This window comes from Pongo pygmaeus, chromosome X (assembly GCF_028885625.2).
Source record: "Pongo pygmaeus isolate AG05252 chromosome X, NHGRI_mPonPyg2-v2.0_pri, whole genome shotgun sequence".
In the NCBI taxonomy this organism is placed as follows: domain Eukaryota; kingdom Metazoa; phylum Chordata; class Mammalia; order Primates; family Hominidae; genus Pongo; species Pongo pygmaeus.
This window is the reverse complement of record NC_072396.2, coordinates 74,753,355-74,769,078: the sequence shown is the minus strand read 5'-3', so window position 1 is coordinate 74,769,078 and position 15,724 is coordinate 74,753,355. Positions and strand designations below refer to the sequence as shown.

The 15,724-nt window shown below is 42.8% G+C and overlaps 1 protein-coding gene across 6 annotated transcripts in view; it reads right to left on the bottom strand.

The window, feature by feature from the left end:
- The window catches only part of GCNA (germ cell nuclear acidic peptidase), a 35,356-nt gene that overhangs the window by 15,076 nt on the left and 4,556 nt on the right, over positions 1-15,724 (bottom strand). For 4 of the 6 annotated variants that reach the window (XM_054470808.2, XM_054470809.2, XM_054470807.2 and 1 more), the window contains exons 3-7: positions 5,999-6,045; positions 5,590-5,623; positions 3,782-3,828; positions 3,374-3,407; positions 101-189 (exon numbers count right to left, since the gene is read on the bottom strand). In XM_054470808.2, coding sequence (XP_054326783.1) covers positions 101-189; positions 3,374-3,407; positions 3,782-3,828; positions 5,590-5,623; positions 5,999-6,045 — 251 coding nt within the window. The remainder of the gene's footprint in view (positions 1-100; positions 190-3,373; positions 3,408-3,781; positions 3,829-5,589; positions 5,624-5,998; positions 6,046-15,724) is intronic. The other 2 variants (XM_054470811.2, XM_054470812.2) reach the window with 1 other exon arrangement.

The window sequence follows — 15,724 nt, the reverse complement described above, 5'->3', positions numbered from 1 at the left end:
GATTCTAAATAGAAAGTCTGCGGACTCTGATCCTGAAACTACCACATGTGATGAGGCTTCGGAGCTCAGCTACTTATCTAACAAAGTAATATATACTTGCCGTCGCTGTTTATTTCCAATAACTTAGCTTTCTTCTCCTCATGGGTGTGACATTCCTCATCAGAATCAGAGTCAATCACTACCACGGAGCTGAGTGATGAAACAGGAGAAAAACAAGAGAGAAGTATGAATGCAACAGTCTTCTTTTTCATGGCATTTCTCACCTTTTCTGATCTTGACCACTTGTCAATTTTTTGTTTCCCACAGTAACTCTGTTCCCCTCCTTTGGAACTACTCAATCCTTCCATTCTACCTGATTTTCTATCTTTTTCTCTTTTTCTATCTTCCTACTACATCTTTCCATCTGTCTCACATCCTTCTAAAAGGAGGAGTCTGTCACATACTGAGAGTGATATGAGCTCTGTCAGATTTTATGTATTCAGATAGTTTTGGCACAGTGGTAAAATTGATCAGGGAGTTGTCATCTTTCTTTATCAAGTTTGAGATCCAGTTGTCTGAGAAGGGTAGAGGGCCACAGATGGAGAGAGGCAGCCTCAGAGTAGGGAGTTTCTCTGCAGTGCTACTCTCTGCAGCCCCAAACCAGCACCACCCTCTTGAACTGACGGACTGCTCTGGTAGGTGTCAAACTCAGCAGTGCACCTGCACCACCCAGGGTGCCAGTGGTAAGAACCCCCTGGGGTCCTCATCCTCGGCTGATCCTGGTATTTGGCTCAGAAGTTCCAGCAGGATGAAATTGGCCACCTTCCTGTCTCCAAACAGTGTATACTAAGTATAATATACTTTCATAATGAAAGAAAAATACTTAATACACTCTTTCAGGACATGTCTGCACCTGCTACAGACACACATGTTCATCTGCTTCTACTATGTTTACCACTTTGACACTGCCAAGTTGATGTGCCTTTGCTATCCTATTGACTACTCCATCCTTAAAACTCTTTTCTTGATTTCTGGGACAAAGTCGTCTTTTGGTTCTTGTCTCACCTTTCCGTTCACTCCTCCTCACTCATCTTCCTCGACTCAGTCCCAGGACTTATCCCCAGCCCTCTCATGCCAATACAATCAATTATTAATTACACCAGCCCAATTCATTATATTGAGCCCAACTTCTCTTCTGACTTCTAGCTCCACAGTTCCAACTTCCTACCTGGATATCCTGTGAGCAGGGCTGATATTTAGTCAGTATGCAGAGGTACGGCCTTACCGATTTGTTTATTGATGGTGTCTGTCCTGACCAGCAGGCAATCATCCTGACTAATTCCTGCCTGTGCTCTGCTGGTTGTTAGAAAATTTTGATTATCAGCCCTGCCTACAGGCTCCTTGATTCTAGCATGCCCAAAACCAAACTCATCACCTTCCTCCCAAATCTACTCTTCCTATGGTATCCCATATGTAGATGGCACCCGGGACTGGACCAAGACCTGTGGGCATTCCTTGCAGGTCCCTTAAAACTGATTTTCTTTAAACATTTGTTCACCGTCTATCTAGCAGAGGCTGGAAGAAACTATTTTTTCTATTTAAAACTCAGATACATTTTAATTATCAAATAAGGACTTCATTATGTATAATATTATATACTGGAATACTTTTTAGGAGCCATAATAGAACACTTAAAATATAAATAACAGCAATGGAAATATTCTGCATCTTGATAGTGGTGATGCTTACACTACCATATATGCTTGTCAAAATCCATCAAACTGTACACCTAAAAAGGGTGAATTTTGCCATATGTAAATGATACCTCAATAAACCAGACTTTAGAAATACAATTAACGAAACTGATCATCAACGATTAATAGCTTTATACAATACATTATTTGGCTCTAGAATTTCAGCTGATTGCAACTGCTGACTTTATTTATTTATTTATTTATTTATTGAGAGAGTCTCACTCTCACCCAGGCTGGGATGCAGTGGCGCAATCTTGGCTCACTGCAACCTCCGCCTCCCAGGTTCCAGTGATTCTCATGCCTCAGCCTCCTAAGTAGCTGGAATTAGAGGCACATGCCACCACACCCCGCTAATTTTTGTATTTTTATTAAAGATGGGATTTCGCCATGTTGCCCAGGCTGGTCTCAAACTCCTGACCTCAAGTGATCCGCCCACCTTGGCCTCTCAAAGTGCCTGTGCCCGGCCTGCAACTGCAGATTTTAAATGACATTTCACACATTGGTGTGAGGAGTTGGTGGCTTTACATGTTATAAAAATACTCAATACAGATAAATCAGAGATAGCCAGAACAAAAATTTTCCCACTTCACAGCACTATCTGGCTTGATGGGGGTAACAAAAATGACCAATTTGCATTTGTACAGTAATTCAAGGAGTCAATGTGGAAAACAGTTATGTAGCACCATACTTCATATTTACTCCAGCAATTTTTTTCAGCACCCCCTACAGTTTGGCACCTGGGAAACACCCCTCCATCAAGCTCTGGCTAGAGCAGAGGATTCATTAATAGAAACAGTAGCAGGTGAGGCTGAAAGAGAGATTATGGCCAGATCACAGAAGGCGTTAAATATTGGGGTAAACAGCTTGATTTTTCTATTATGAGCTATTTGAATTGGGGATTGATATGATCAAAGCAGTGCCTCAGGAGATCCAGCTGCAAGTGGTACACCGACTGGATCAGAAGTAAGAGATCAAGGTGAGGAAGCCACTTAAAAAGAAGAAACAAGCTGGGCACGGTGGCTCACACCTGTAATCTCAGAACTTTGGGAGGTCAAAGCAGGTGGATCACTTGAGGTCAGGAGTTCAAGACAAGCCTGAACAACATGGTGAAACCCCGTCTCTACTAAAAACACAAAAATTAGCCGGGCGTGGTGGCATGTGCCTGTAATACCAGCTACTTGAGAGGCTGAGGAGAAGAATCACCAGAACTCAGGAGGCGGAGGCTGCAGTGAGCCGAGATTGTACCACTGCACTCGAACCTGGTTGAGCAAGACTCAGTCTCAAAACAAAACAAAACAAAACAAAAAACTAAACTAAACTAATCTAAAAACAAAAATAAAAAGGAGCAAACACCGATAAGGGCTTAGACTCGTAGAGCCTGGATGTTAAGGCATAGTTCACAGAGATACCTCAAAGAAGAAACTGACCAGTTAGATAATGGGTCAGGGATAAGGAATTTAATGTTTTCAACCTGGTTGTGATGTCAAACAGCCATCATGATCCTGCTGAGAACCACAGAGTGTCCACAGAGGAAATGTGAAGTTCACTCTTAAATTTCCTTAGACAGAGCATGGAGTTTTCCCCAATTAATTGAAAAAAAGAAAAAAAAAAAGTAAAGTTTCATTAATTCTCCTACTCACCTCGCCTGTCTCTTCGGAGCTCTTCTGGCCACAGCTAAATCAGAGAAAGAGGGCATTAGAAAACATCTGAAGCATGAAAAAATCTGGTTGCCTATGTCTTTAACTCCCTAAAACCAAAGTCTATAAATTAGAGCTGCTTAAAATTTACATCTCCCATGAAGGATAGAAAGGAAATAAAAGTAAGGAAACCCAGAGTCAAAAAAAAAAAGGAGGAAAGGAAGTAAGTTGGAAAAGAAGCAGAGAACCTCCTCCACTCCTGACAGTAGGGAAATTTCATTTCACCAACCTAAAGAGAGCCCTAGAGGTGACGAACTTAGAACCAACTTAGGCCAGACATCCCAAATCACAGTTGAGTCATCTCTACAAAGACACTTCAAAATGTTCCTGCTTTGAGTGGACTCTACTTACAAGACCCACTGGTGCCACCACTCCGTGACCGGACATTAAGGATGCAACTGCAAAAATAAAAGAGATACTTTATAAAAGGAGGGCTATCGACACCTTAAGCAACCACATATCAAAAATCCCAAATAAGTGAAGAAAACAACCAATCAGAATTCCTGAAATGCAAAAAGGTTTTATGGGCTTTAAGCCCTTAGGAAATTAGGATCACAACAGCACAAGTGAACAAAAATTGGAAACAATGAGCTGCTCAGTCTTTACTGCTGAATCAAAGAGAGGGGAAGAATGTTAGCTGAGTATCATTAGCTATCAGTGAAAAGCCTGTTTTCTGCCAAGTAATTTATTTCTATTTAAAAGTATGAAAGAGACGCCAGGCATGGAGGCTCACGCCTGTAATCCCACCAACTCGGGAGGCTGAGCAGGGAGGATCGCTTGAGCCCAGGAATTCAAGGTTGCAGTGAGCTATGATGGTGCCACTGCACTGCAGTGTGGGTGACACAGCAAGACCCTGTCTCTAAAAAAAAGTAAAATAAAAAATAAAGACATGAAAATGAGTCTTGAGAAAAGGGCTTCGGGGGAAAGGACTTGAGGATGAAGAGATTGCAGTCAAAAATTAAAGGGCAAAAGGGCAAGGAGGTCCCCGTTAAGGGTGTACTTCTTGGAGACAGCCTACTGTTTGGGATTGATATCTAGGTAAATGGACAACTACTGAACTCCGTTTCATGCAGAGCCAATGAATGGATGGTTTCAAAGCTGCTCCTGCTCCCTGCAGTGAGCCACGATGCTGGGGCCTCTTGCTTCTCTGTCTCATCTGCCAGGGGTCCCAGCACTCTGTCTCCGCTGCTCTGAGACAGGCTACTTTACCTCTTGCTATCACTTACCAGAGAGTTATGCAGCACCCCCTGAGGTGAAGCCAAGCACTTCCTGCTTGGAACCCTTCAGCTCGCCAGACAGCAGCCGGCTGGACATCCACTGTCAGCCAGATCCAAACTGCAGCCCAGAGGAGTCACACCACAGTGAGCATCACTTCACCGCCACTGCCACTCCTCCAATGTGGCGCTTGGCTACATCATAGGTCATCTTGTTATTAGTTATTGTGACACATAGTCCACAGTGGTTATCAAAATGCTAAAGGAGGGTGATGTAATAGCTATAAGGAAGTCCAGGCTCTACATACTAAAAGTTAGACTTAGGCCAGGCGCAGTGGTTCACACCTGTAATCCCAGCACTTTGGGAGGCCAAGGCGGGTGGATCACTTGAGGTCAGGAGTTCAAGACCAGCCTGACCAACATGGTGAAACCCCGTCTCTACTAAAAATACAAAAATTAGCTAGGCATGGTAGCGTGTGCCTATAATCCCAGCTACTCTGGAGGCTGAGGCAGAAGAATCACTTGAACCCGGGAGGTGGAGATTGCAGTGAGGTGAGATCGTGTCACTGCATTCCAACAGAGCAAGACTCGGTCTCAAAAAAAATAAAAATACAAATAAAAACTAAAGTAAACTAAAAATAAAACTAAAAGGGAGTAAAGACTGATAAGGGCTTACACTAGTAGAGCCTGGATGTTAAGGCATAGTTCAAAGAGATACCTCAAAGAAGAAACTGACCAGTTAGATAATGGGTCAGGGATAAGGAATTTAATGTTTTCAACCTGGTTGTGATGTCAAACAGCCATCATGATCCTGCTGAGAACCACAGAGTGTCCACAGAGGAAATGTGAAGTTCACTCTTAAATTTCCTTAGACAGAGCATGGGGTTTTTCCCCTCTTAATTTAAATAAATTTAAAAAAAGTAAAGTTTCATTAATTCTACTCACCTCGTCTGTCTCCTCAGAGCTCCTCTGGCCACAGCTAAATCAGAGAAAGAGGGCATTAGAAAACATCTGAAGCATGAAAAAATCTGGTTGCCTATGTCTTTAACTCCCTAAAACCAAAGTCTATAAATTAGAGCTGCTTAAAATTTACATCTCCCATGAAGGATAGAAAGGAAATAAAAGTAAGGAAAACCAGAGTCAAAAAAAAAAAAGGAGGAAAGGAAGTAAGTTGGAAAAGAAGCAGAGAACCTCCTCCACTCCTGACAGTAGGGAAATTTCATTTCACCAACCTAAAGAGAGCCCTAGAGGTGACGAACTTAGAACCAACTTAGGCCAGACATCCCAAATCACAGTTGAGTCATCTCTACAAAGACACTTCAAAATGTTCCTGCTTTGAGTGGACTCTACTTACAAGACCCATTGGTGTCACCACTGCTTGACTGAACATTAAGGATGTAACTGCAAAAATAAAAGAGATACTTTATAAAAGGAGGGCTATCGACACCTTAAGCAACCACATATCAAAAATCCCAAATAAGTGAAGAAAACAACCAATCAGAATTCCTGAAATGCAAAAAGGTTTTATGGGCTTTAAGCCCTTAGGAAATTAGGATCACAACAGCACAAGTGAACAAAAATTGGAAGCAATGAGCTGCTCAGTCCTTACTGCTGAATCAAAAACACGTGAAGAATGTTAGCTGAGTTATCACTAGCTATCAGTGAAAAGCCTGTTTTCTGCCAAGTAATTTATTTCCATTTAAAGGTATAAAAGCAACACCAGGCATGGAGGCTCACGCCTGTAATCCCACCAACTCGGAAGGCTGAGCAGGGAGGATCGCTTGAGCCCAGGAATTCAAGGTTGCAGTGAGCTATGATGGTGCCACTGCACTGCAGTGTGGGTGACACAGCAAGACCCTGTCTCTAAAAAAAAGTAAAATAAAAAATAAAGACATGAAAATGAGTCTTGAGAAAAGGGCTTCGGGGGAAAGGACTTGAGGATGAAGAGATTGCAGTCAAAAATTAAAGGGCAAAAGGGCAAGGAGGTCCCCGTTAAGGGTGTACTTCTTGGAGACAGCCTACTGTTTGGGATTGATATCTAAGTAAATGGACAACTACTGAACTCCGTTTCATGCAGAGCCAATGAATGGATGGTTTCAAAGCTGCCACTGCTCCTGCAGTGAACCACGATGCTGGGGACTCTTGCTTCTCTGTCTCATCTGCCAGGGGCCCCAGCACTCTCTCTCCGCTGCTCTGTGGCAGGCTATTTTGCCTCTTGCTATCACTTACCAGAGGGTTATGCAGCACCCCCTGAGGTGAAGCCAAGCACTTCCTGCTCGGAACGCTTCAGCTCACCAGACAGCAGCCGGCTGGACATCCACTGTCAGCCAGATCCAAACTGCAGCCCAGAGGAGTCACACCACAGTGAGCATCACTTCACTGCCACTGCCACTCTTCCAATGTGGCGCCTGGCCACATCATAGGTCATGTTGTTACTAGTTATTGTGACACATAGTCTACAGAGGATATCAAAATGCTAAAGGAGGGGGACATAATAGCTATAAGGAAGTCCAGGCTCTACATATTAAAAGTTAGACTTCAGCTGGGCGCGGTGGCTCACGCTTGTAATCCCAGCACTTTGGGAGGCCGAGGCAGTTGCATTGCTTGAGGTCAGGAGCTCAAGATCAGCCTGACCAACATGGTGAAACCCCATCTCTACTGAAAATACAAAAATTAGCCAGGCCTGTTGGCTGGCGCCTGCAATCCCAGCTGCTCGGGAGGTTGAGGCAGGAGCATCACTTGAACCCAGGAGGCAGAGGTTGCAGTGAGCCAAGATCCACGCCACTGCACTCCAGCCTGGGCCACAGAGCAAGACCCCGTCAAAAAAAAAAATTAGACTTAGCCACTTCTTTAGGGCTTTTCATTTGGCCTAGAGGCTGATACTGTGCTGCCTGTATACTTTTCCAGTCTTTCAAAATACAGGATGGCTCAACTCCTTGATTAAACTTCCTATGCATTTCTCAACCACTGTACATTGGACTTACTCAGTAGTAGACTTCAAGTTTTTTTCTTTAATCAGGAAAGAAATCTTTTGCTGGGTGTACGGTTTCCCATGCATGGGTCAATATGTGATGTTAGTTGTCAGTAAACAGCACTATATATTATATAAACTAACAGCTGATTCAGACTTCATCCATCTTTTTACATACTTTTGTGTTACAAACACACCTATTTTTTTGAAAGGTCAGGCAACAGGAACAAAGGATCAACATGAGGCAAAAAGTTACATGACAGAGAACCCCACCCAAATCCCTAATGGCAAAATATCAAATTCCAGGTGGGATAGTAACCAACAAGTGAGGTAGTCCAAGGAAAGCACTAAGGAAGAAATACATGGTCAAAAAGAAGGCAGATTTTGTTTGGTATCTTTTCCAAGTAATATTCACCACCAGGGAACAAGTCCCTAGAATGTATTTCAAGGCTCATGTTACTATTATTAGAAAATATACGCAGGTGGCTGAATGCAGTGGCTCACGCTTGTAATCAGCACTTTGGGAGGCTAAGGCGGGAGGATTACTTGAGCCCAGGAGTTCAAGACCAGCCTGGGCAATATGGTGAAACTGTCTCTACAAAAAAAAAAAAAAAATCAGAAAACGAGGCTGGAGGGTTGCTTCAGCCCGAGAGGTCAGGGCCGCAGTGAGCCATGATAGCGCCACTGCAGTTCCCACCTGGGTGACAGGAGTGAGACCCTGTCTTAAAAAAAAAAAAGAAAATATATGCAGGCTAGCTGACATGTTAAGAATTGAGGAAAAGGAAAAAAGGAGGCTGGGTGCAGTGGCTCACGTCTATAATCCCAGCACTTTGGGAGGCCGAGGTAGGTGATCACCTGACGTCAGGAGTTTGAGACCAGCTGGGCCAACATAGCAAAATCCCGTCTCTACTAAAAAATACAAAACTTAGCTGGGTGTGGTAGCACATGCCTGTAGTCCAAGTTCTTCGGAGGCTGAGGCAGGAGAATCACTTGAAACCCGGAGGCAGAGGTTGCAGTGAGCCAAGATTGCACCACCGCACTCCAGCCTGGGTGACAGAGCGAGACTCTGTCTCAAAAAAAAAAAAAAAAAGGAAATATATGCAGGCCAGGTATGCTGCAGTCCCAGCTATGCAGGGGGTAGGAGAGGACTGCATGAGCCCTGGAGTTGGAGGCCTCAGTGCACCATGATCACACCTGTGAATAGCCACTGTACTCTGGCCTGGGAAATACAGCGAGAACCCTCCGACCATACCTCGTTAAAAAAAAGAATATATACATTGAAGGAAGAAGAACCAGAACTCTATCATGAAAGGACTAAGAAATAACATTGGAAGGCTTTAAAGATACATTTAAAAAAAAAAAAAAAAAAAAAAAAAAAAACCTCAAAAACTATAGAAGAGCTGGGAGCAGTGGCTCATGCCTATAATCCCAACACTTTGGGAGGTCGAGGCCGGAGGATCACTTGGGAGCAGGAGTTCAAGACTAGTGTGGGCACCAGAGCGAGACTCTTTGTCTTTACAAAAAATATTTTTAAATTAGCTAGATGTGGGATCCTCCCAGCTACTCAGGAGGATCCCTTGAGCCCAAGAGTTCGAGGCTGCAGTGAGCTATGATGGCATCACTGCACTCCCACCTGGCTGACAAAAAAAAAAAAACAACTTAAAAAAAAAAGTTATAAAAGATCCAAAAAAGATCTATTTTATTTTATTTTATTTTTTTAATTTATTTATGAGACAGAGTCTCACTTTGTCACCCAGGTTGCAGTGCAGTGGCGCGATCTTGGCTCACTGCAACCTCCACCTCCTGGGTTCAAGTGATTCTCCTGCCTCAGCCTGTGGAGTAGCTGGGATTACAGGCGTGTGTCACCACGCCCAGCTCATTTTTGTATTTTTAGTAGAGACGGGGTTTCACCATGTTGGCCAGGCTGGTCTTGAACTCCTGACCTCAGGTGATCTGCCCGCCTTGGCCTCCCAAAGTACTGGGATTACAGACGTGAGCCACCACGCCTGGTCAGATCTCTCCTTTAAAACTTTAAAAGACTATAAATCATAAAGATTATGTATGCTTTTATATGACTACAGAAAAATCTCTAGAAGAAATACTGCCAAATTATTCAAAATTATTACCTCAGAAGAATGGGAGGATGCATGCATGTAAAGGCACTTTCACTTTTTACTTTATATGCTTCCGTACTGTTCATTTTCACCACAGACCTATATTCCCTTAGTAATTTTTACAACTCAATAAATATGTTATAATATGATTAGGATATCTGTGGTTCATTCATTCACTAATTAGACATTTATCAAGCATCTGCTATATACTTGGTACTGGGGCTACAAAAAAGAAAAAAAGAATGACTTCTAGGGATCTCACAGTCTAGTGGCAAAGACAAAAAAACAAATAGACAATATTCATGAGCCTTACTCTAGAACAACAGGAATCAGAAACTGCATTTTTGGCCGGATGCAGTGGCTCACACCTGTAATCCCAGCAATTTACGAAGCCAAGGTGGGTGGATCCCTTGAACCCAGGAGCTCTAGACCAGCCTGGCCAACATGGCGAAATCCCATCTCTACTGAAAATACAAAAATTTTAATAGCCAGGCATGGTGGCGCACACCTGTAACCCCAGCTACTGGGGAGGCTGAGGAACAAGAATCACTTGAACCCAGGAGACAGAGGTTGCAGTGAGTTTGCAGTGAGCTGAGATTGTGCCACTGCACTCCAGCCTGGGCGACAGAGCAAGACTGTTAAAAAAAAAAAAAAAAATCCAAGAAACTACATTTTTAACAAGCACCCCCAGGCAATTCTGATCCAGGAAGCTGGCAGACCACACTTCCAGGAACACCAGTTAAGTGTGACAGCCTTCTTTTCCTTGAAATCAGGAATTGAAAATATCAATAGAATGCTAATTAAGTAACTTTGGCATTGTCAATAAATTTAAAACATAGCCAACCCACTAGGTGACCCATTTGCTTTTCTGATTATTTTAAATTCAGCCTAACAGGATAATTTTTAAAATATAATATTTCTGCATATCATCAAGGCTATCTTGTAATAGTATTGACAAAACAAAGAATCTTGCTTGGGCTAAAAAAGACTAGTCGGTGGGCATCAGAGAGTACTAATTAGGCTTATCAATGAAAACCAGACCCCCACCTCTTGCATTATGCATTTCGGTACAACTTCTGCCTTTTAAGTGCCAATCCCTCCTTCCCCACCCCCTTCACTGTGTTAATGACCTTGTGTCATAAGACACTAGGATAATGGAAGCAATCAGCTAGGAACTCACTCATCCTCCCACCAAGAAATCTCCAGAACTAACTGCAACCATACTAGACTCTCCGCCTTCTCTATCACTAACAACGGAACACAGTGTCCCTACCACTATCAAAGACCAATCCCTCCCTTGTACTTAGGACCTGTCTCCTCTAGCCTTCTCAAGGATTGTACTCCGGTAGTTCCGGCACTCTGTGCTGCATCATTCTCCCCTCTCTCCTGAATCATTCATGCTACTAGCGCTAGACTCCATGTCCCCAACTTTACATTAATAGCCTTGAGCTCTTCACTGAACTCCAACTGTCTGCTTGACACCTTGGATATTTATTAAGTATTTAAAAGGTAACATGGGCCAGGCGCAGTGGCTCACACCTGTAATCCCAGCATTTTGGGAGGCTGAGGCAGGCGGATCACCTGAGGTCAGGAGTTCAAGATCAGCCTAGCCAACATGGTGAAACCCCATCTCTACTAAAAATACAAAAATTAGCCAGGTGTGGTGGCAGGTGCCTGTAATCCCAGCTACTTGGGAGGCTGAGGCTGGAAAATCACTTGAACCCAGGAGGCGGAGGTTGCAGTGAGCTGAGATCACACCACTGCACTCAAGCCTGGGCAACGAGAGCAAAACTCAGTCTCAAAAAAAAAAAAAGAAAAGAAAGTAACACGGCCAACAACACAGAACTCTATTTTCTCCCTCAATCCTGTTCCTATCCCAGCCCTACCCATCTCAGTCAATGGCACCACCATCTACCCAGTAATGCCAAATAACTGAGGAGTCATCCTTGATTTCTTTCTTTCCCTCACCTCCCATATCCAACCCATCTGCAAGACCTGTTGGCTCCACTTCTCTAATATATTTCATCTAAGACACATTATTATATATACCTCCTCCATGAAAGAAAAAAACACTACCAAACTACAACCTGCCATCAAATGTATGATACATGCCAATTTCAGAAATGCAAAAATGTGAAAAGACATCTGCGAATTTATGAACTACAATATATTACATATTCATCCAAATCTCTCCAACTCCACTAGTAGCACCCTACTCTAAGCCACCATCACTTCTAGACTTTCATAATACCAAGTTCTTGGGCCTCAGTTGAAAAAAAAAAATTTTATTTCATAGGGCTACTGTGGAAAGTAAACAAGATCCTATCTGCCCTCCTCTGTACTCCTATGGCATCATGCACATCTGCCCCATCGCAGCGTTTATCACACTCTACTGTAACTACCTGTTTACATGTTTCTAACCCCCACCCCAGACAGTAAGCTATGCAAAGACTTGGAAGTGTATTCGTTTCACATTGTTCCATACAAAGTCAGGATTCAATAAGTATTTTTTAAATGAATGAATGTATGAATGAATCTCAAAGAGTGATTCCAAAGATCCCTTCTGTTATTTTCCACCCCCTAAAAAAACCTCAAGTTGTGAAAGAATTCTGCCTACTAGATCTCACTAAGTAATAATTTTCTGTGTGTAAAAATGTAATTACACATATATGCCCATCTATGTGAAGGTTCGAGGTAAAGAGTCAGCCCAAAGTAAAAAACAAAAAAGCTAACAATCTTATCTTCGTTAATGAAAATACAATGCCCAGATCAAGGGAAGCAGCAGTCCCACTTTGGAGCTAAGATGGGTTAGAGACTGGCAGGTTGGTGTCTGGCCTCAAGGGCTATCTCCAACCAGAAGCCCAAGATCTGCTTTTTGGACCTGTAGCTTCAGAAACTCAGATTTATCAATTCTTCATTAAATGCTAAAGGCATGACTCCTGTCAACCAAATTCACAAGGGGCTAATAATAACACATAACCCATTTACCTCTCAGGACAACTGAGACTAACGATCCACCCCAGGCACTCCCTATTTGAGGGCAAGTGACTGAGGGTCATGGAGCTGCAATTTGACCTTTTGCTTTTTTTTTTTTTTTTTTTTTTTTGAGACAGGGTTTCACTCCCATCGCCCAGGCAGAAGTGCAATGGCACGATCTCAACTCACTGCAACCTCCACCTGCCGGGCTCAAGCAATTCTCCCGCCTTAGCCCCCCAAGTAGCTGAGACTACAGGTGTGTGCCATTGTGCCTGGCTAATTTTTGTATTTTTTTTTGTAGAGACAGGGTTTCACCATGTTGGCCAGGCTGGTCTCAAACTCCTGGACTCAAGCCATCCGCCTACCTCAGCCTCCCAAAGTGCCAGGATTACAGGTGTGAGCCACTGGGCTCAGCCACCTTTTGCATTTTTGATCACACACGATTTAGGAGACTGAATCAATAATAAAAAACCTCCCAACAAAGAAAAGCCCAGGATCATATTGATTCACTGGTGAATTCTACCAAAAATTTAACGAAGAATTAACACCAATCATTTTTCTTCTTTTTTTTTTTTTGATATGGAGTCTCGCTCTGTCGCCCAGGCTGGAGTGCAGTGGTGCGATCTCAGCCCACTGCAAGCTCTGCCTCCCAGGTTCACGCCATTCTCCCGCCTCAGCCTCCCCAGTAGCTGGGACTACAGGTGCCTGCCGCCACACCCGGCTAAATTTGTTTTTGTATTTTTACTAGAGATGGGGTTTCACCGTGTTAGCCAGGATGGTCTCAATCTCCTGACCTCGTGATCTGCCCGCCTCGGCCTCCCAAAGTGCTGGGATTACAGGCGTGAGCCACCGCGCCTGACTATTAATTTAATTTTTAAATTAAATGCTATGAGGCCGGGTGCAGCAGTCACGCCTGTAATCCCAGCACTTTGGGAGGCTAAAGCAGGCAGATCACTTGAGCCCAGGAGTTCGAGACTAGCCTGGGCAACTTGGCGGCAAAACCACGTCTCTACAATAACATACAAAAATTAGCTGGGCATGGTGGTGCATCTGTAGTCCCAGCTACTCTGAAGGCTGAGGTGGGAGGATCGCTTGAGACCAGAAGGCAGAGGTTGCAGTGAGTCATGATCATGCCACTGCACTCCAGCCTGGGTGACAGAGTAATACCGTCTCAAACAAACAACAAAAAAAATTAAATACTACGAAAAGCACCTTTGGGCATTTAATTGGCTTCATAAAGTGGATTTTCCTATGCTTGGTTGCCAAAAATCAAATTACTCAATCAAAAGTATGTCCAGCTGCGCACAGTGGCTCACACCTGTAATCCCAGCATTTTGGGAGGCCCAGGCGGGTGGATCACTTGAGGCCAGGAGTTTGAGACCAGCCTGGCCAACATGGTGAAACCCCATCTCTACTAAAAATACAAAAAAAAAAAAAAAAAAAAAATTAGCCAGGAGTGGTGGCACATGCCTATAATCCCAGCATTTTGGGAGGCCAAGGCGGATGGATCACTTGAGGCCAGGAGTTCAAGACCAGCCTGGCCAACATGGTGATCCCATCTCTACTAAAAATACAAAAAAAAAAAAAAAATTAGGCGGGTGTGGTGGCATGCGCCTGTAATCCCAGCTACTCAGGAGGCTCAGGCACGAAAATTGCTTGAACCCAGGAGGCAGAGGCTGCAGTGAGCCAAGATTGTGCCACTGCACTCCAGCCTTGACAACAGAGCAAGGCTCTGTCTCAAAAAAAAAAAAAGAATCTAATAGTATGTCCAATTTTATAGCTCTTGGTACATCTGCTTAATCATTTCCAAAGGGTTGTGTCAGTTTATGATGTCAGCAGCATTACTATAATATGATTAAATATTTAAAATTTGCTAATAGGTAAATGATTTTTAAATTAGCATTCCTTTTTATTACTTGTTAAGACGTATATTTTCCAATGTTGGCGTCATTCTTTTGCTAATCCCCTCCACACCCCCCGCTTTTTTAAACAAAAAAATAGAGATGAGGTCTTGCTATGTTGCCCAGGCTGGTCTCAAACTCGTAAGTTCCAGCATTCCTCCCGCCTCAACCTCCCAAAGTGTTAGGATTATAGGCGTGAGCCACCCCACCCCCTACCCACATTTTTAATGACTATGGCAAAATAATGTTTACCAGGTCGTTTTTTTTTCTAACTGATAAAGAACTCTGAAAACAGCAGTGAGTGACACTCTGTCCTTGCTCTTCCCAGAGACAATGTATCTTATTTATCCTTCTAGAAAGTTAAGTGTAAGCACACATCAGAACAAGTACACACACCATTTTCTTTTTTTTTTTTTTTTTTTACAAATAATATTATGCTATATGCATTGTTCTGCAGCTTGCATTTTTCACTTTATATTTCTTAGCAGTCTTTTCATTATCAGTACACTTAGCTCTCACCACATTTTTGCAATGAACCCTATTTATTCAAGTAGACCCTTAGGACCTTTCAGCTCTTTTCAAATTTGTGCTATTACAAACAGTGCTGCAATGAATGTTCTTGTACATATTTCTCTATGTACTGGTAATTAAATCATATATCCTTCTTCCACAAAAGTGAACAAAAACCAAAATAATCTGTAAATGTCTATATATGATTACATGAACATAGAGAAAAGTATGGAAGGCTAGCTACATAAATATTTAGCATGGGTTACAGGGAGAAAGGCCATGGGAGAAGGGGGAAAAAAAAGTCAAGAAAAAATAAGACTGAATTACAATTACTGAATTACATGTATGATATAATCACATTTATGCACTCATGTATATGGGAGTACAAGTATAAAGAAATTAAATGATTTTAAAAGAAAAAGTCTCAGTAGTGGAACTGCTACTTCAAAGGACATGGGCATTTAAAATGTGATACTGCCAGACTGCCCTCCAAAAAGGTTGTACCAAATATATACTCCCACAAAGAATGTAGGAGATTTTCTGTTTTCCTATAAATTGGCAACACTGGGTATCATCAAACTTTTTGCAAATATATAAAAAATGATATC